The sequence below is a fragment of the Salvelinus fontinalis genome, chromosome 14, assembly GCF_029448725.1.
Source record: "Salvelinus fontinalis isolate EN_2023a chromosome 14, ASM2944872v1, whole genome shotgun sequence".
Classification (NCBI taxonomy): Eukaryota; Metazoa; Chordata; class Actinopteri; order Salmoniformes; family Salmonidae; genus Salvelinus; species Salvelinus fontinalis.
The window spans coordinates 13548911-13569430 of record NC_074678.1 but is presented as its reverse complement, the minus strand read 5'-3'; the positions used below and the strand labels follow the sequence as shown (position 1 = coordinate 13569430).

Below are 20520 nucleotides of genomic sequence, written 5' to 3'. Positions count from 1 at the left end.
GAGTGTAACTTCAGTAAGTCATAATGAGAGAGTGTAACTTCAGTAAGCCATAATGTGAGAGAGTGTAACTTCAGTAAGTCATAATGTGAGAGAGTGTAACTTCAGTAAGCCATAATGTGAGAGAGTGTAACTTCAGTAAGTCATAATGTGAGAGAGTGTAACTTCAGTAAGCCATAATGTGAGAGAGTGTAACTTCAGTAAGCCATAATGTGAGAGAGTGTAACTTCAGTAAGTCATAATGTGAGAGAGTGTAACTTCAGTAAGTCATAATGAGAGAGTGTAACTTCAGTAAGCCATAATGTGAGAGAGTGTAACTTCAGTAAGTCATAATGAGAGAGTGTAACTTCAGTAAGCCATAATGTGAGAGAGTGTAACTTCAGTAAGTCATAATGTGAGAGAGTGTAACTTCAGTAAGCCATAATGTGAGAGAGTGTAACTTCAGTAAGCCATAATGTGAGAGAGTGTAACTTCAGTAAGTCATAATGTGAGAGAGTGTAACTTCAGTAAGTCATAATGAGAGAGTGTAACTTCAGTAAGCCATAATGTGAGAGAGTGTAACTTCAGTAAGTCATAATGTGAGAGAGTGTAACTTCAGTAAGCCATAATGTGAGAGATTGTAACTTCTTCAGTAAGTCATAATATGAGAGAGACTGTAACTTCAGTAAGTCATAATGTGAGAGAGTGTAACTTCAGTAAGCCATAATGTGAGAGAGTGTAACTTCAGTAAGTCATAATGTGAGAGAGTGTAACTTCAGTAAGCCATAATGTGAGAGAGTGTAACTTCAGTAAGTCATAATGTGAGAGAGTGTAACTTCAGTAAGTCATAATGTGAGAGAGTGTAACTTCAGTAAGCCATAATGTGAGAGGGTGTAACTTCAGTAAGCCATAATGTGAGAGAGTGTAACTTCAGTAAGTCATAATGTGAGAGAGTGTAACTTCAATAAGCCATAATGTGAGAGAGTGTAACTTCAGTAAGTCATAATGTGAGAGAGTGTAACTTCAGTAAGCCATAATGTGAGAGAGTGTAACTTCAGTAAGCCATAATGTGAGAGAGTGTAACTTCAGTAAGTCATAATGTGAGAGAGTGTAACTTCAGTAAGTCATAATGAGAGAGTGTAACTTCAGTAAGCCATAATGTGAGAGAGTGTAACTTCAGTAAGTCATAATGTGAGAGAGTGTAACTTCAGTAAGCCATAATGTGAGAGATTGTAACTTCTTCAGTAAGTCATAATATGAGAGAGACTGTAACTTCAGTAAGTCATAATGTGAGAGAGTGTAACTTCAGTAAGCCATAATGTGAGAGAGTGTAACTTCAGTAAGTCATAATGTGAGAGAGTGTAACTTCAGTAAGCCATAATGTGAGAGAGTGTAACTTCAGTAAGTCATAATGTGAGAGAGTGTGACTTCAGTAAGTCATAATGTGAGAGAGTGTAACTTCAGTAAGCCATAATGTGAGAGAGTGTAACTTCAGTAAGCCATAATGTGAGAGTGTAACTTCTTCAGTAAGCCATAATGTGAGAGAGTGTAACTTCTTCAGTAAGCCATAATGTGAGAGTGTAACTTCTTCAGTAAGCCATAATGTGAGAGAGTGTAACTTCAGTAAGCCATAATGTGAGAGTGTAACTTCTTCAGTAAGCCATAATGTGAGAGAGTGTAACTTCAGGAAGCCATAATGTGAGAGAGTGTAACTTCAGTAAGCCATAATGTGAGAGTGTAACTTCTTCAGTAAGCCATAATGTGAGAGAGTGTAACTTCAGTAAGCCATAATGTGAGAGAGACTGTAACTTCTTCAGTAAGCCATAATGTGAGAGAGACTGTAACTTCAGTAAGCCATAATGTGAGAGAGTGTAACTTCAGTAAGCCATAATGTGAGAGAGTGTAACTTCTTCAGTAAGCCATAATGTGAGAGTGTAACTTCTTCAGTAAGCCATAATGTGAGAGAGTGTAACTTCAGTAAGCCATAATGTGAGAGTGTAACTTCTTCAGTAAGCCATAATGTGAGAGAGTGTAACTTCAGTAAGCCATAATGTGAGAGAGACTGTAACTTCTTCAGTAAGCCATAATGTGAGAGAGACTGTAACTTCAGTAAGCCATAATGTGAGAGAGTGTAACTTCAGTAAGCCATAATGTGAGAGTGTAACTTCTTCAGTAAGCCATAATGTGAGAGAGTGTAACTTCTTCAGTAAGCCATAATGTGAGAGTGTAACTTCTTCAGTAAGCCATAATGTGAGAGAGTGTAACTTCTTCAGTAAGCCATAATGTGAGAGTGTAACTTCTTCAGTAAGCCATAATGTGAGAGAGTGTAACTTCAGTAAGCCATAATGTGAGAGTGTAACTTCTTCAGTAAGCCATAATGTGAGAGAGTGTAACTTCAGTAAGCCATAATGTGAGAGAGTGTAACTTCAGTAAGCCATAATGTGAGAGAGACTGTAACTTCAGTAAGTCATAATGTGAGAGAGTGTAACTTCAGTAAGCCATAATGTGAGAGAGTGTAACTTCAGTAAGCCATAATGTGAGAGAGTGTAACTTCAGTAAGTCATAATGTGAGAGACTGTAACTTCAGTAAGTCATAATGTGAGAGAGTGTAACTTCAGTAAGTCATAATGTGAGAGAGTGTAACTTTAGTAAGCCATAATGTGAGAGAGTGTAACTTCAGTAAGCCATAATGTGAGAGAGTGTAACTTCAGTAAGTCATAATGTGAGAGAGTGTAACTTTAGTAAGCCATAATGTGAGAGAGTGTAACTTCAGTAAGCCATAATGTGAGAGAGTGTAACTTCAGTAAGTCATAATGTGAGAGAGTGTAACTTCAATAAGCCATAATGTGAGAGAGTGTAACTTCAGTAAGTCATAATGTGAGAGAGTGTAACTTCAGTAAGTCATAATGTGAGAGACTGTAACTTCAGTAAGCCATAATGTGAGAGAGACTGTAACTTCAGTAAGTCATAAAGTGAGAGAGAGTAACTTCAGTAAGCCATAATGTGAGAGAGACTGTAACTTCAGTAAGCCATAATGTGAGAGAGAGTAACTTCAGTAAGCCATAATGTGAGAGAGACTGTAACTTCAGTAAGCCATAATGTGAGAGAGTGTAACTTCAGTAAGCCATAATGTGAGAGAGAGTAACTTCAGTAAGCCATAATGTGAGAGAGACTGTAACTTCAGTAAGCCATAATGTGAGAGAGTGTAACTTCAGTAAGCCATAATGTGAGAGAGAGTAACTTCAGTAAGCCATAATGTGAGAGAGTGTAACTTCAGTAAGCCATAATGTGAGAGCGTGTGTGATTTTTTGAGAGTCCCTCCCCTGCACTGTGACTGTCTGCCTATGGGCCCTCGTCAAAAGTAGTGCATTATATAGGGAATAGGGTGTGATTTGAGACTCAGCCTCAGTACCATGAAACTCGCTGTCGGCTTGACTTGGCATGGAGACAGAAGAGAGAACTTGATATATGCAAAGCTGGAATCAAGACTCTCTATTCACAACCTCACTTCCGTCATTTCCATCTGAACAGGGCTCTGTTGTTGGCTGTGTGTGTGTGTGTGTGTGTGTGTGTGTGTGTGTGTGTGTGTGTGTGTGTGTGTGTGTGTGTGTGTGTGTGTGTGTGTGTGTGTGTGTGTGTGTGTGTGTGTGTGTGTGTGTGTGTGTGTGTGTGTGTGTGTGTGTGTGTGTGTGTGTGTGTGTGTGTGTGTGTGTGTGTGTGTAACTTCAGTAAGTCATAATGTGAGAGAGTGTAACTTCAGTAAGCCATAATGTGAGAGAGTGTAACTTCAGTAAGCCATAATGTGAGAGTGTAACTTCTTCAGTAAGCCATAATGTGAGAGAGTGTAACTTCTTCAGTAAGCCATAATGTGAGAGTGTAACTTCTTCAGTAAGCCATAATGTGAGAGAGTGTAACTTCAGTAAGCCATAATGTGAGAGTGTAACTTCTTCAGTAAGCCATAATGTGAGAGAGTGTAACTTCAGTAAGCCATAATGTGAGAGAGTGTAACTTCAGTAAGCCATAATGTGAGAGTGTAACTTCTTCAGTAAGCCATAATGTGAGAGAGTGTAACTTCAGTAAGCCATAATGTGAGAGAGACTGTAACTTCTTCAGTAAGCCTCCAACCCTCTGGCTCCACATCAGCCTCTGAAACACACATTGGAGTGATGGTTTCTGGACATTCTTATTCATCTGACCAGGTGACTGTGAGCCCTGCCAGTCTCTAGTACCCCCTGATCTGACCAGGTGACTGTGAGCCCTGCCAGTCTCTAGTACCCCCTGATCTGACCAGGTGACTGTGAGCCCTGCCAGTCTCTAGTACCCCCTGATCTGAAATTCATTACCTCTCACTTAGCCAAACCACGCTTTTTTTATCCTGATGTCACGATGCCACGGTGGATCAAGAACAAGACGACCATCAAACCTCCTGCCACCCGTTAGAAAACCTGTTGTTACCATAGCGTCACTCACATACGTACCTGACGTTGTCATGACGCTGGATGTAGATCTTATGAAAGATCCTCTCGGGCGGCTTCAGGAAGTCCTCCTTCATCTCCATGGCAACGTTCCTGGGCAACAGGCTCATCAGGAGGCGCTCCTAAAGCAGGAGTGGGAGAAGCCGAAAGACAGAGTGGGTGGAGGTAAATTATGAAGTCATATTATGCAAAAGTAAAAAAACAAACTCATTATTAATAGTATGCCTCCCAAATTACACCCTATTTCATAATATAGTGCACTACATCCGCTCATGTCGGACACAGCCCTAGCCTCCAGAGGTTACAGCAGCAGAGGTCAAATGGATGCATTTTGATCAACAGCATTACAGTAGCCTACAATAGACATACATACAGGTAACTGCCAAAATAAAGGGTGTTGGGCCACCACAAGCCAGAACAGCTTCAATGCACCTTGGCATAGATTCTACAAGTGTCTGGAACTCTATTGGAGGGATGCGATACCATTCTTCCATGAGAAATTCCATCATTAGGTGTTTTGTTGATGGTGGTGGAAAACGCTGTCTCAGGCGCCGCTGCAGAATCTCCCATAAGTGTTCAAATGGGTTGAGATCTGGTGACTGACACGGTTGAGATCTGGTGACTGAGACGGCCATGGCATATGCTTTACATCCTTCTCATGCTAATTAAACCATTCAGTGACCACTTGTGACCTGTAGATGGGGGCATTGTCATCCTTTGGGGGCATACCATGGTAGCCAAAATAATAGCCAGAAAATGGCCTGACCAGCATTTTGATACATGACCCTAAGCGTGATGGGATGTTAATTGCTTAATTCACTCAGGAACCACAACTGTGTGGAGGGACCTGCTTTCAATATGCGTGTATCCCTCATTTAATGTTTCCATTATTTTGGTAGTTACTTGTGTACATACAGTGCATTCAGAAAGTATTCAGACCCCTTGACATTTCCACATATTGTTACGTTACAGTCTTATTCTAAAATTGATTACATTAATTTTGTTCCACATCAATCTACACACAATAACCCATAATGACAAAGCAAAAACAGGATTTTAGAGAAAAAAAATCCTGATTTACATAAGTATTCAGACCCTTTGCTATGAGACTCGAAATTGAGCTTAGCTGCATCATGTTTCCATTGATCATGCTTGATGTTTCAACAACTTGATTGGTGTCCACCTGTGACAAAATCAATTGATTAGACATGATTTGGAAAGGCACACACCTGTCTATATAAGATCCCACAGTTGACAGTGCATGTCAGAGCAAAGGCCAAGCCATGAGGTCGAAGGAATTGTCTGTAGAGTGCCGAGACAGGATTGTGTCGAGGCACAGATCTGGGGAAGGTTACCAAAAGATGTCTGCAGCATTGAAAGTCCCCAAGAACACAGTGGCTTCCGTCACTCTTAAATGGAAGAAGTTTGGAACAACCAAGACTCTTCCTAGAGCTGGTCGCCCAGCCAAACTGGGCAATCCGGGGAAAAGGGCCTTGGTCAGGGAGGTGACCAAGAACCCGATGGTCACTCTGACAGAGCTCCAGAAGGACAACCAACTCTGCAGCACTCCACCAATCAGGCATTTGTGGTAGAGTGGCCAGATGGCAGCCACTCCTCAGCAAAAGGCACATGACAGCCTGCTTGGAGTTTGCTAAAAGGCACCTACATGTTCTCTGGTCTGATAAAACCAAGATTGAATGCTTTGGCCTTAACGCCAAGCGTCATGTCTGGAGGAAACCTGGCACCATCCCTACTGTAAAGCATGGTGGTGGCAGCATCATACTGTGGGGATGTTTTTCAGCGGCAGGGACTGGAAGACTAGTCAGGATCAAGGGAAAGGTGAATGGAGAAAAGTACAGAGAGAGCCATGATGAAAACCTGCTCAAGAGCTCTCAAAACCTCAGACTGGGGAAAATTATGAAATACCACATTATGTAAATGTGATATTTCAGTGTTGTATTTGTAACACATTTGCAAAGATTTCTAAAAAGCTGTGGGATATTGTGTGTAGATTGATGTGGGGTTTTTCTTTTTTTAATCAATTTTAGAATAAGGCTGTAACGCAGCAAAATGTAGAAAAGATAAAAGGGTCTGAATACTTTCTGAATTCACTGTATAATGTGTATGTATAAGGCATAACATACATTTATTTTTTATTTATTTTTTATTTCACCTTTATTTAACCAGGTAGGGTAGTTGAGAACACGTTCTCATTTACAATTGCGACCTGGCCAAGATAAAGCAAAGCAGTTCGACACATACAACAACACATAGTTACACATGGAGTAAAACAAACATACAGTCAATAATACAGTGAAAAATAAGTCTATATACAATATGAGCAAGTGAGGTGAGATAAGGGAGGTGAAGGCAAACAAAATATATATATAAATAAATAAAAATATAAAAAGGCCATGGTGGCGAAGTAAATACAATATAGCAAGTAAAAAAAAAAAAAAAAAGTAGAGATAGTAGAGATAGAAAAAAGTAGAGATAGAAATAATGGGGTGCAAAGGAGCAAAATAAATAAATAAATAAATACAGTAGGCAAAGAGGTAGTTGTTTGGACTAAATTATAGATGGCTATGTACAGGTGCAGTAATCTATGAGCTGCTCTGACAGCTGGTGCTTAAAGCTAGTGAGGGAGATAAGTGTTTCCAGTTTCAGAGATTTTTGTAGTTCATTCCAGTCATTGGCAGCAGAGAACTGGAAGGAGAGGCAGCCAAAGGAAGAATTGGTTTTGGGGGTGACCAGAGAGATATACCTGCTGGAGCGCGTGCTACAGGTAGGTGCTGCTATGGTGACCAGCGAGCTGAGATAAGGGGGGACTTTACCTAGCAGGGTCTTGTAGATGACCTGGAGCCAGTGGGTTTGGCGACGAGTATGAAGCGAGGGCCAGCCAACGAGAGTGTACAGGTCGCAGTGGTGGGTAGTATATGGGGCTTTGGTGACAAAATGGATGGCACTGTCATAGACTGCATCCAATTTATTGAGTAGGGTTTTGGAGGCTATTTTGTAAATGACATCACCGAAGTCGAGGATTGGTGGGATGGTCAGTTTTACAAGGGTATGTTTGGCAGCATGAGTGAAGGATGCTTTGTTGTGGAATAGGAAGCCAATTCTATATTTAACTTTGGATTGGAGATGTTTGATGTGAGTCTGGAAGGAGAGTTTACAGTCTAACCAGACACCTAGGTATTTGTAGTTGTCCACATATTCTAAGTCAGAGCCGTCCAGAGTAGTGATGTTGGACAGGCAGGCAGGTGCAGGCAGCGATCAGTTGAAGAGCATGCATTTAGTTTTACTTGTATTTTAGAGCAAATGAAGGCCACGGAAGGAGAGTTGTATGGCATTGAAGCTCGCCTGGAGGGTTGTTAACACAGTGTCAAAAGAAGGGCCAGAAGTATACAGAATAGTGTCGTCTGCGTAGAGATGGATCAGAGAATCACCAGCAGCAAGAGCGACATCATTGATGTATACAGAGAAGAGAGTCGGTCCAAGAATTGAACCATATGGCACCCCCATAGAGACTGCCAGAGGCCCGGACAACAGACCCTCCGATTTGACACACTGAACTCGATCAGAGAAGTAGTTGGTGAACCAGGCGAGGCAATTATTAGAGAAACCAAGGCAGTCGAGTCTGCCGATGAGGATGTGGTGATTGACAGAGTCAAAAGCCTTGGCCAGGTCAATGAATACGGCTGCACAGTATTGTTTCCTATCGATGGCGGTTAAGATATCGTTTATGACCTTGAGCGTGGCTGAGGTGCACCCATGACTAGCTCTGAAACCAGATTGCATAGCGGAGAAGGTATGGTGGGATTCAAAATGGTCGGTAATCTGTTTGTTGACTTCGCTTTCGAAGACCTTAGAAAGGCAGGGTAGGATAGATATAGGTCTGTAGCTGTTAGGGTCAAGAGTGTCCCCCCCTTTGAAGAGGGGGATAACCGCAGCTGCTTTCCAATCTTTGGGGATCTCAGACGACACGAAAGAGAGGTTGAAGAGGCTAGTAATAGGGGTGGCAACAATTTCAGCAGATAGTTTTAGAAAGAAAGGGTCCAGATTATCTAGCCCGGCTGATTTGTAAGGGTCCAGATTTTGCAGCTCATTTAGAACATCAGCTGACTGTATTTGGGAGAAAGAGAAATGGGGAAGGCTTGGGCGAGTAGCAGAGGGGAGGGCAGTGCTGTTGTCCAGGGTAGGGGTAGCCAGGTGGAAAGCATGGCCAGCCGTAGAAAAATGCTTATTGAAATTCTCAATTATAGTGGATTTGTCGGTGGTGACAGTGTTTCCTATCTTCAGAGCGGTTGGAAGCTGGGAGGAGGTGTTCTTATTCTCCATGGACTTTACGGTGTCCCAGAACTTTTTTGAATTTGTGTTGCAGGAAGCAAATTTCTGCTTGAAAAAGCTAGCCTTGGCTGTTCTAACTGCCTGTGTATATTGGTTTCTGGCTTCCCTGAAAAGTTGCATATCACGGGGGCTGTTCGATGCTAATGCAGAACGCCATAGGATGTTTTTCTGTTGGTTAAGGGCAGTCAGGTCAGGAGAGAACCAAGGGCTATATCTGTTCCTGGTTCTAAATTTCTTGAATGGGGCATGCTTATTCAAGATGGAGAGGAAGGCATTTTTTAAAAATGACCAGGCATCCTCTACTGACGGGATGAGATCAATATCCTTCCAGGATACCCCGGCCAGGTCGATTAGAAAGGCCTGCTCGCTGAAGTGTTTCAGGGAGCGTTTGACAGTGATGAGTGGAGGTCGTTTGACCGCTGACCCATTACGGATGCAGGCAATGAGGCAGTGATCGCTGAGATCTTGGTTGAAAACAGCAGAGGTGTATTTGGAGGGCAAGTTGGTTAGGATGATATCTATGAGGGTGCCCGTGTTTACGGAATTGGGGTGGTACCTGGTAGGTTCATTGATAATTTGTGTGAGATTGAGGGCATCAAGCTTAGATTGTAGGATGGCTGGGGTGTTAAGCATGTTCCAATTTAGGTCGCCTAGCAGCACGAGCTCTGAAGATAGATGGGGGGCAATCAATTCACATATGGTGTCCAGAGCACAGCTGGGGGCAGAGGGTGGTCTATAGCAGGCGGCAACGGTGAGAGACTTGTTTTTAGAGAGGTGGATTTTTAAAAGTAGAAGTTCAAATTGTTTGGGAACAGACCTGGATAGTAAAACAGAACTCTGCAGGCAATCTTTGCAGTAGATTGCAACACCCCCCCCCCCTTTGGCCGTTCTATCTTGTCTGAAAATCTTGTAGTTGGGGATGAAAATGTCAGAATTTTTGGTGGGCTTTCTAAGCCAGGATTCAGACACGGCTAAAACATCCGGGTTGGCAGAGTGAGCTAAAGCAGTGAACAAAACAAACTTAGGGAGGAGGCTTCTAATGTTAACATGCATGAAACCAAGGCTATTACGGTTACAGAAGTCATCAAAAGAGAGCACCTGGGGAATAGGAGTGGAGCTAGGTACTGCAGGGCCTGGATTCACCTCTACATCACCAGAGGAACAGAGGAGGAGTAGGATAAGGGTACGGCTAAAAGCTATGAGAATTGGTCGTCTAGAACGTCTAGAACAGAGAGTAAAAGGACGTTTCTGGGGGCGATAAAATAGCTTCAAGGAATAATGTACAGACAAAGGTATGGTAGGATGTGAATACAGTGGAGGTAAACCTAGGTATTGAGTGATGATGAGAGAGATATTGTCTCTAGAAACATCATTGAAACCAGGTGATGTCATCGCATATGTGGGTGGTGGAACTGAAAGGTTGGATATGGTATAGTGAGCAGGGCTAGAGGCCCTACAGTGAAATAAGCCAATAAACACTAACCAGAACAGCAATGGACAAGGCATATTTACATTAAGGAGAGGCATGCTTAATCGAGTGATCAATAAAGATCCAGTGAGTAGAGGTTGGTTGGGGTCACGGCGATCCAGACAGCTGGCCGGGTAGATGGCTATCGGTAGCAAGATAGCATAGGATGGAGGTCTATTTTTAGACACCTCGTGCGTTTCCGTCAGTAGATTAGTGGGGTTCCGTGTCTTGTAGAGGGGATCAATCCAATTGGCAAAATAGAAATAGTGACCCAAGAAAAAAATTGTCCGATATACTTATTCAGATAGCAGCCGATAAGACAGCTAACGATTAGCGGGCCCCAGATGAGCGTTCAGGTAACGTCGCGACGGAGGTGCCAGTTGGATAACTCCCTCGGGCAGATAACGTCGGCAGTCAATCATGAAGGTCCGGTGGGGCTCCGTATCTGCAGCAAAAAAAAAAAAAAAAAAAAACCCGGGTCCGGATAGGTGACTGTAGCCCAGGAATGACTGATGGAACTCCTCAGCTGGCTAGCTCCGGAATAATTTAAGTTTGCTCCGGGATCGACGTAAGCCAATAGTCACACGGTTTGCAGCTAGCTAGCTGCGAAATCAAGGTGTAAATGTCCAGAGCCTGCGGCTGAAATCCGGGGAAACTGAGAGAAAAAAAAAGGCCCGGTATGCTCCGATCCGAGTCGCGTTGCACAAAAGTGCCGGTAGATTATCAAGCTAAAGGAATAGCTGATGACCACAAAACGTGGGCAGCTGAAACACCAACGCTTGCCAGCAAGCCGGCTAACTTCTGGGCAGCTTCAGATTAGCTTTCGGCTAGCTTCTGGCTAGCTTTCTGGCTAACTTCTGATTAGCCCCTGGTTAGCTTCCACTGTGGATTTTCAGATTTGAGGGAAATAATACTTTTTTTTTTTGTAATTGGTGAGGCGGGTTGCAGGAAAGCTTTTGTAGTTGAGTTCTTGGATAATAAAAACTATAAAAGATATGCGAAGAAGGTGTAAATATATATGTAAATATATATATACAGGACAAGACAGTACGAGGACAAAAATTACGTCTGAACTGCTAAGCCATCTTGGAACAATAATATATACATATACTCTGCAAAGATATAAGAACTATTGAGAACAACACGCCCATTCTTGATTCTCTCTCATTCAGTAGTGTAGCTTCTCAGAGTGTGGTGTCACAGATGCCCTGCCCTAGCCTGGTATGACATTAATACCAGCATGCTCCAGTTCCTCCCTGGTCTTGATGCCAGTCCTGACCTTAACATCCACCATGAGCTCAACACTATCACCACCGCTGGTCTTGTTAAGGGTAAGGAGCAACAGAGTCGGAGACCTACTTCTCTCTCTCTCAGTCGCAAAACATTCCTCTTTATACTTTGATTTCAGTCCTCTCAATAGCCTGCATGGGCCCATATTCACAAAGCTTCTCAGATTAGGAGTGTTTTTATTGTTTTTGTTGTTTTTGCCTTTTAGATTATAATGAATGGACAAGGGGACCTGATCCTAGATCAGCAGTCTGTCTGCGAGATGCTTTATGAATACAGGCCCTGGTCCCATTCTAAATGTACTGTAGCCAATTCTACTATCGGAACCAACACAGAGAGGAATTAGCTAAAACACAAACAAATCGGACCGATCAGGCTATTGCCATGAGAGCACAGGCCTTGACCCTACATGACTGCACCTACTACCAAGAATACAAAACATTGTTTTGGCAGCAGCTGTAGCAACACAGATAAGATGCGCGTGAATTAACAAATGATCAGGATTGCTGTAAAAACAAAAACAAAAATATGAAAGTGCGATCTACCAGGAACCAGTCTGAGAAGTACAACATATAACATATGCACATTAGAGTGGGGTTTTATTCTCCCTCTGGAATAATCTAGTACTCATCCTCTCTCCCCTCCTCCATTCATTCTTTCTGGTGACGCTCTCTTCGCCGGTCCTGCTGCATTAATCGCTCACTAAATGAATGACTTTTCCTAATTATCTCTGAGCTGCTGTGAATAAAACCAACTATTCAATTTGCAGACACTGTTAAAAAACCTGATTACACTCAGTGTACAAAACATTAGGAACACCGGCTCTTTCAATGACAGACTGACCAGTTGAGTCCAGATGAAAGCTACGATCCCTTATTGATGTCACCTGTTAAATCCACTTCAATCAGTGTAGATGAAGGGGAGGAGACAGGTTAGAGAAGGATGTTTAAGCCTTGAGACAATCGAGACATGGATTGTGTATGTGTGCCATTCAGAGAGTTAATGGGCAAGACAAAATATTTAACTTCCTTTGAACTGGGTATGGTAGTAGGTGCCAGGCGCACTGGTTTGTGTGAAGAAATGCAATGCTGCTGGGTTTTTCACGCTCAACAGTTTCCTGTGTGTATCAATAACGGTCCACCACCCAAAGGACATCCAGCCAACTTGACACAACTGTGGGAAGCATTGGAGTCAACATGTGTCAGCATCCTTGTGAAATGCTTTCATAATATTATCACAAAACTCATTAGAAAATGTATAATACTCAGCATGTAAAATGTTTCAAAATAATAACACCACCACACTGAACTACAATGCAAAAAAAAACAGGTTTTGGTTATTACTGTCACAATAGCAGACTGGATTGGTTATAGGAAGAATATAATAGACTGGTTTGGTTATTAGGAGCCAAATGGCAGACTGGTTCAGTGGTGGTTTACATCAAGACAAAGTGCTGTTCCCAGATCCCGATCAGGGTGCTGTGTGCGTTTTTGGTATCCAGATAAACTAGTGACCTTTAGCAGGCGGCGTGGGGAGGCCATGAAAGCAATCTGCCTGTGTAATAATGACCTGTCAGAGATCAGAGCTGTTACTGCAGGACAAGGAAACAACACAACATCTCATCAGCTAATCTACAAACAACAGGTGTGTGTGTGTGTGTGTGTGTGTGTGTGTGTGTGTGTGTGTGTGTGTGTGTGTGTGTGTGTGTGTGTGTGTGTGTGTGTGTGTGTGTGTGTGTGTGTGTGTGTGTGTGTGTGTGTGTGTGTGTGTGTGTGTGTGTGTGTGTGTGTGTGTGTGTGTGTGTGTGTGTGGGTGTGTGTGTGTGGGTGTGGGTGTGGGTGTCTTATAAGCGACTTCTATAGGTAGGTATATTGGACTGAGGAGGAGAGAGTGGGTGTCTGATGTTGTTCATGTGTGTGTGCAGGTGTGTGAGGAGGGGATGGAGTGTGTGTGTGGTGTGGTGTAACACGTACGCTACGGTAAATGTTCTTTCCTCATATAGCTGCTGTCATAGTTACTGTGTGCTTTAGAATTTTCTGAAAGGCTAACAGACATCATTTGAGTCAATTGGAGGTGTACCTGTGGATGTATCTCAAGGCCTACCTTCAAACTCAGTGCCTCTATGCTTGACATCATGGGAAAATCAAAAGAAATCAGCCAAGACCTCAGAAAAACAATTGTAGACTTCACAAAATAGATGGCATCATGAGGGAGGAAAATGATGTGGATATATTGAAGCAACATCTCAAGACAACAGTCAGGAAGTTAAAGCTTGATCGCAAATTGGTCTTCCAAATGGACAATGTGGCGGATGAATCAGAATTAGTTGGGTAACATAGATAAATAAGATGTGTTCTTTACATAATATGCTTATGTGAGATACTTGTCATTAGAATGTATCCCTTTGGACTATACTGTTGGCAGGTGCACTTTTCCCTTCTCAGCTAGGGCTCAGTCACTTGGGGCCCAGAGAGGGGAGAGGTCAGGCTTGTCTTTTACGATGTCTTTGGCCAATAAATCCTAAAGAGCATTCCAGATAGTAAAGGTAATGTTTTGGTACTATGAAGTACCAGGAACAAGATTAGAACCTCGTTTTAGAGACCAAACTGAGCGATAATTTATAGTGAATGCAATCTGGCTGAGGGATACTCCTTTCTCAAGTAAAGGCCCTTTGTGAAGAGTTCCTAAGATCTGTGGTTCGTCATGTAACTTGAGAGGGGTGTATCTTTGCTATAAAAGATCTCAGTTGCCATTATGTTGGGACTCTCAACAATTCATTATAGATAGTGAATTGTTGAAAGTCACAGGGCTATGGTGAAGCTCATATTATTAAAGATGAAGTTTAAGTATAACTCTGACTGGTGTGTGGTTTGTAACTCTCCTCATTTGGTAATACAGGAAAATGCCACGACAACAATGACCCCAAGCATACTTCGAAAGTTGTGGCAAAATGGCTTAAGGACAACAAAGTCAAGGTATTGGAGTGGCCATCACAAAGCCCTGACATCAATCCTATAGAAAATGTGTGGGCAGAACTGAAAAAGTGTGTGCGAGCAAGGAGGCCTACAAACCTGATTCAGTTGCACCTGCTCTGTCAGGAGGAATGGGCCAACATTCACCCAACTTATTGTGGGAAGCTTGTGGAAGGCTACCAGAAATGTTTGACCCAAGTTAAACAATTTAAAGGCAATGCTACCAAATACTAATTGAGTGTATGTGAACTTCTGACCCAGTGGGAATGTGATGAAAGAATTAAAAGCTGAAATAAATCATTCTCTCTACTATTATTCTGACATTTCACATTCTTAAATAAAGTGGGGATCCTTACTGAACTAAGACGGAATTTTTACTAGGATTAAATGTCAGGAATTGTGAAAAACTGAGTTTAAATGTATTTGGCTAAGGTGTAGTTAAACTTCCAACTTCAACTGTACATTTAGGTAATTTAGAAAACTCTCTTATCCAGAGTGACAGTGCATTCAACTAAGGTAGATAAATAACAACATATCACAGTCATAGTAAGTAACCGTTACTGAGAATGTTGTTGCAGTTCGACCGGGCTACTTGCAAATGTCTAATGACCAATATATCAAAATTAAACGTCATATATTTCTGCAAAGTATTTTATTTTGTAATTTGTATTTTTAAATAAATTTGCAAGTAGTCGGCCGAACTGCAAAACCATTCTCAGTAATGATGACAGAAACGTCTTACTTGCTGTGACTGTGATATGTTGTTGTTCATCTACCTCGGTTGAATGCACTGTCACTCTAAGTAAAAGCATCTGCTAAACTATCAAAATGTAAATGCATTAAAACATGTATTTCAAATACATGTAACAGAAATACTGCCCATCTCTGATCGTAGCTCAATAACCCAGCATCAAAAGCCCAACCCAAAAGGTGTTCGGTCCAATATTTACCCAAATGTAGTTGTTTTTACCTCAGCATTTTTAAAGTGGGTGATGTGTTGCCTATGCAAGAAAAGAACTCTGCTTGAAAATATGTCCTTGTACTGTACTGTCAGTATGTACTGTATGTGCATATTTGTGTGTGTCTTTGAAATAGTGTGTGTGTGTGTGTGTGTGTGTGTGTGTGTGTGTGTGTGTGTGTGTGTGTGTGTGTGTGTGTGTGTGTGTGTGTGCGTGCGTGCGTGCGTGCGTGCGTGCGTGCGTGCGTGCGTGCGTGCGTGCGTGCGTGCGTGTGTGTGTGCGTGCGTGCATGTATGCCTGCGTGCTTACGCACATACAGCACCAGTCAAAAGTTTGAACACACCTACTCATTAAAGGGTTTATCTATGTTTTTACTATTGTATACATTGTAGAATAATAGTGAAGACATCAAGACTATGAAATAACACATATGGAATCATGTAGTAACCAAAAAGGTGTTAAACAAATCAAAATATATTTTATATTTGAGATTCTTCAAAGTAGCCACCCTTTGCCTTGATGACAGCTTTGCACACGGTTGGCATTCTCTCAACCAGCTTACTGAGGTAGTCACCTGGAATGCATTTTAATTAAGGTGTGCCTTGTTAAAAGTTAATTTGTGTGTTTTCTTTCCTTCTTAATGCGTTTGAGTCAATCCGTTGTGTTGTGACAAGATAGGGGTGGTATACAGAAGACATCCCTATTTGAAAAAAAAACAAGTTCATTTTATGGCAAGAGCAGCTCAAATAAGCAAAGAGAAACAACAGTCCATCATTATTTTAAGAAATGAAGGTCAGTCAATGCGGAACATTTCAAGAACATTTGAAGTTTCTTCAAGTGGAGTCACAAAAACCATCAAGCGCTATGATGAAACTGGCTCTCATGAGAACCGCCACAGGAAAGGAAGACCCAGAGTTACCTCTGCTGCAGAGGATACGTTCATTAGAGTTACCAGCCTCAGAAATAGCAGCCCAAATAAATGCTTCACATATTTCAAGTAACAGATACATCAACTGCGTGAATCTGGCCTTCATGGTCAAATTGCTGCAAAGAAACCACTACTAAAGGACACCAATAAGAAGAGGATACTTGCTTGGGCCAAGAAAAATGAGCAATGGACATTAGACCGGTGGAAACCTGTCCTTTGGTCTGATGAGTCCAGATTTGAGATTTTTGGTTCCAACCGCGGTGTCTTTGTGAGACGCAGAGTAGGTGAACGGATGATCTCCGCATGTATGGTTCCCACTGTGAAGCATGGAGGTGGAGGTGTGATGGTGTGGGGGTGCTTTGCTAATGACACTGTCTGGGATTTATTTAGAATTCAAGGCACACTTAACCAGCATGGCTATCACAGCATTCTGCATCAATACGCCATCCCATCTGGTTTGCGCTTAGTGGGACTATCATTTCTTTTTCAACAGGACAATGACCCAAAACACACCTCCAGGCTGTGTATGGGCTATTTTGACCAAGGAGAGTGATGGAGTGCTGCATCAGAGGACCTAGCCTCAACCCAATTGAGATGGTTTGGGATGAGTTGGAAAAGCAGCCATCAAGTGCTCAGCATATGTGGGAACTCCTTCAAGACTGTTGGAAAAGCATTTCTCATGAAGCTGGTTGAGAGAATGCCAAGCGTGTGCAAAGCTGTCATCAAGGCAAAAGTTGGCTACTTTGAAGAATCCAAAATATATTTAGATTTTTTGTAACACTTTTAAGGTTACTACATGATTCTATATGTGTTATTTCATAGTCCTGATGTCTTCCCTATTACTCTACAATGTAGAAAGTTGTAAAAATAAAGAAAAACCCTTGAATGTAGGTGTGTCCAGACTTGTGACTGGTACTGTATGTATATGTATGTGCTTTTGTGTGTCTGCATGCACGTGTGTGTGCCTGTGTGTGTGTGTGTGTGTGTGTGTGTGTGTGCGTGTGTCTCACCTGCTTCTCGTTCTCATCCTCTAGTCGTAGCCTTTCCTCTATGCAGCTCCTAGCCTGCAGAAAGACCTTCCTTTGAGCACGCTCAGTCAGCACCCTGACAAAGACTCCAGACAGGTTGACACTGGTGAACAGTACAGCGTTGGCCACCAGCTGCAGATCACACGGGACAAGAACAATGTATACAGTCAGTGTGTGTGTGTGTGGGGGGGGGGGGGGGTTGACACAGAGAGAGAGAGAGTGGGGGGGGGGGGGGTGTAGGTGTCAAGGAAGGATTGGTTTCATTTTTACCATAGAAACTCTGATTATTGCTAAAGTACTAAATGACAACACACAAGGGCAACAGGAATTACAAAATAAACCATTGAAGTTATCTATACAATAGACCATAAATGTAGACCACAAACAGGGAGTAGCGGGGAGATAGGGAGAGAGAGCAGATGGAGAAGGCTATTTATTATTGATACTTGGTTATTGATTCTGTGTGTGTAGTTAATGTGATGACTGAACTCTGGTAACCTTAAACACACCAGGCCATTATCAAAGGGTAAAGGTTGATTGATATAGAACACCCACCCAATACCCGATATTAAAAATACCCAATATTAAATATACCCGATATTAAATATACCCAATTTTAAATATACCCAATATTAAATATACCCGATACTAAATATACCTAATATTAAATATACCCAATATTAAATGTACCCAATACTAAATATACCTATTACTAAATATGCCCGATAATAAATATATCCTTGATACTAACTATACCCAATACTAAAGATACCCGATACTAACTATACCTAATACTAAAGATACCCGATACTAACTATACCCAATAATAAATATACCCGGTACTAACTATACCTAATACTAAAGATACCCGATACTAACTATACCCAATACTAAAGATACCCGATACTAACTATACCCAATACTAAAGATACCCGATACTAACTATACCCAATACTAAAGATATCCAATACTAACTATACCCAGTACCAAATATACCCAATACTAAAGATACCCGATACTAACTATACCCGATACTAACTTTACCCAATACTAAAGATACCGATACTAACTATACCCAATACTAAATATACCCAATGCTAAATATACCCAATATTAAATATATGGCTTTAGTAAGAAGACTGAAGGATTTTGTTTGTTCATTCTTTCTTTTTTTATCACTTAATCTGCTTCTATTGTTTCTTTATCTTATTCTGTTTTTTCTCTTTCATTCGTCCATTCTTTGTCAATACCTTTCTTTCTTTACTTCAGTTCCTGCTTCCTTCCTTCCTTCCTTTCATAAAACACTGTAACTGCTAATGTAAACTCATTTGATTCTAAAGTCAACATGCTTATTCAAACCACTTGACATAAACCACTTCATATTGATCGGAGAGCATATTGTGTATAGCTAAAGTCATTCTGTAGCCTATATCACCATGACAGGTATTGGACATTTGAATGACAGAATGGTTGGTGTTCAGTTGAATGGAGTTATGAATGGCATTCACATTGGCTTCTAGAGTAATTCGTTGTTGTGGTGGTGTTGGCGCAAGTTGTTGTTGTTGTTGTATTTCTGTTGTATAATAATGGTGGATTTGTGTTTTCAGTGTGTATACCAAAACATCATGGTTTATAATCTATCATTTCTATATGGATGGTTTATTTTGGAAAGTGGATTAAATTGTGTGTGTGTGTGTGCCTGCGTGCGTCTGTGTGTGTGTGTATTATGTTTTGTTAGATGATTTGTACGTGAAAAGCTCAGCATGCACTACGCTCTTCGTTTCAGCACCACCACGAGTGGACAGCGTCTGTTGCGTGTGGTTCAATGGTCGGAGGTTTGTTTCGCTGGAAAGCCAAAGTGGACCAGGGGAAAGTTTGATACAAAACCTCTCTCACCACCAGGGTCGACAACCACCAACACACCACTTATAACAACAGCAGTGCAGCACTAGCCTATCGATAGACACTGATATTAAATAGAAAATGGAGGGAAATGCACAACTATTCACACTGAAACAAAGCACAGGCTATAACAGTGAAAACAGGGGACCTAAAAAGAAGGCTGGTTAGTTAAGGCTTAGGTCGTTAGAGCTCGTTCCAAATGACAGACTAGCTGACTAACCGGGGATTCTAAATGAGAATCTGAGCGGGAGTACCGAGGGTGCAGGACTTACCGGTCTCCAGAGCTTGTGTTTTCTGGCCGTGACTGATGTCGCCGTGACGATGAAGTGGGAAACGGCCACCATCATACCAAACAGCACCGCGAGCAGCGTCCGCACCGGGAGCAGCACGTATGCCACGAGAGTGACTAGCATGAGCTGCCACACGCCTTGCTCCGGTGCGGGGGGAGCCCCCACGCCGGCGGCGCCAAGCGCGAGGGGGAACGGGCAGCAGAGGAGCGCGAAGGTGAAGCTGAAAAGCAGCGCGAGCTTGGCGATCTGCTGCAGCTGCGTCACTTGCAGGTACTTGACGTTGGTGACTATAAAGAGAGAGACGAACACTACGCTGTGCACCGGGTGAGAGCCCTTGGACACCGTGAGCCGGGGACCGGACAGAAGCTCCATCAGCGCGAGCGACGAGGCGGCCACGATGAGCACCGCGAGGGCTTTGAGCGTCGCCGTCTGCTCCAGCTTCAGGTTGTAGTTTTGGAAGAGCGTCTCGAGCTCTTTGCTGTCGAACTCGTCCTCGCACGCGACGGCAGCGATGGTTGTACCGGTGGCGGCCGGACAGTGACCCTCCTTCCGGGTCTGGACTCTTTCAAACGGAATTTTCTCCATGTTCGGGCCATTCATAAAGCGGGCTCGGCGCGCGCCCCCAGACTTGGCGTCGGTCCCTCTCCTTTCATGAATTAAACGGGAGCTGCTGGCAGCCCGTGCATCCTAGATTTCAGCGGCTTGAGCTGGAGATGAAGGAGGGTGGGGTGTACGCAGCAGTGACAGTAGAGCTCGCGACTTTAATATCCTCACTCCACCCGCTGCTATCCACAGGTTGACTGTTTCGTCGTCAGAAAAGTAGCCTGAACCAATGTGCCACACAGGAGCGCATCTCTCTCTCCCCTTCGCTCACTCTCTGTCTCT

General features: G+C 42.6%; 1 protein-coding gene across 2 annotated transcripts in view; it reads right to left on the bottom strand.

The window, feature by feature from the left end:
• The window catches only part of adcy1a (adenylate cyclase 1a), a 240836-nt gene that overhangs the window by 220237 nt on the left and 79 nt on the right, over positions 1–20520 (bottom strand). For both annotated transcript variants that reach the window (XM_055943984.1, XM_055943983.1), the window contains exons 1-3: positions 19618–20520; positions 17426–17575; positions 4455–4573 (exon numbers count right to left, since the gene is read on the bottom strand). The exon at positions 19618–20520 is cut by the window's right edge. In XM_055943984.1, the coding sequence (XP_055799959.1) occupies positions 4455–4573; positions 17426–17575; positions 19618–20235 (887 nt within the window). In that variant the 5' untranslated portion in view covers positions 20236–20520. The remainder of the gene's footprint in view (positions 1–4454; positions 4574–17425; positions 17576–19617) is intronic.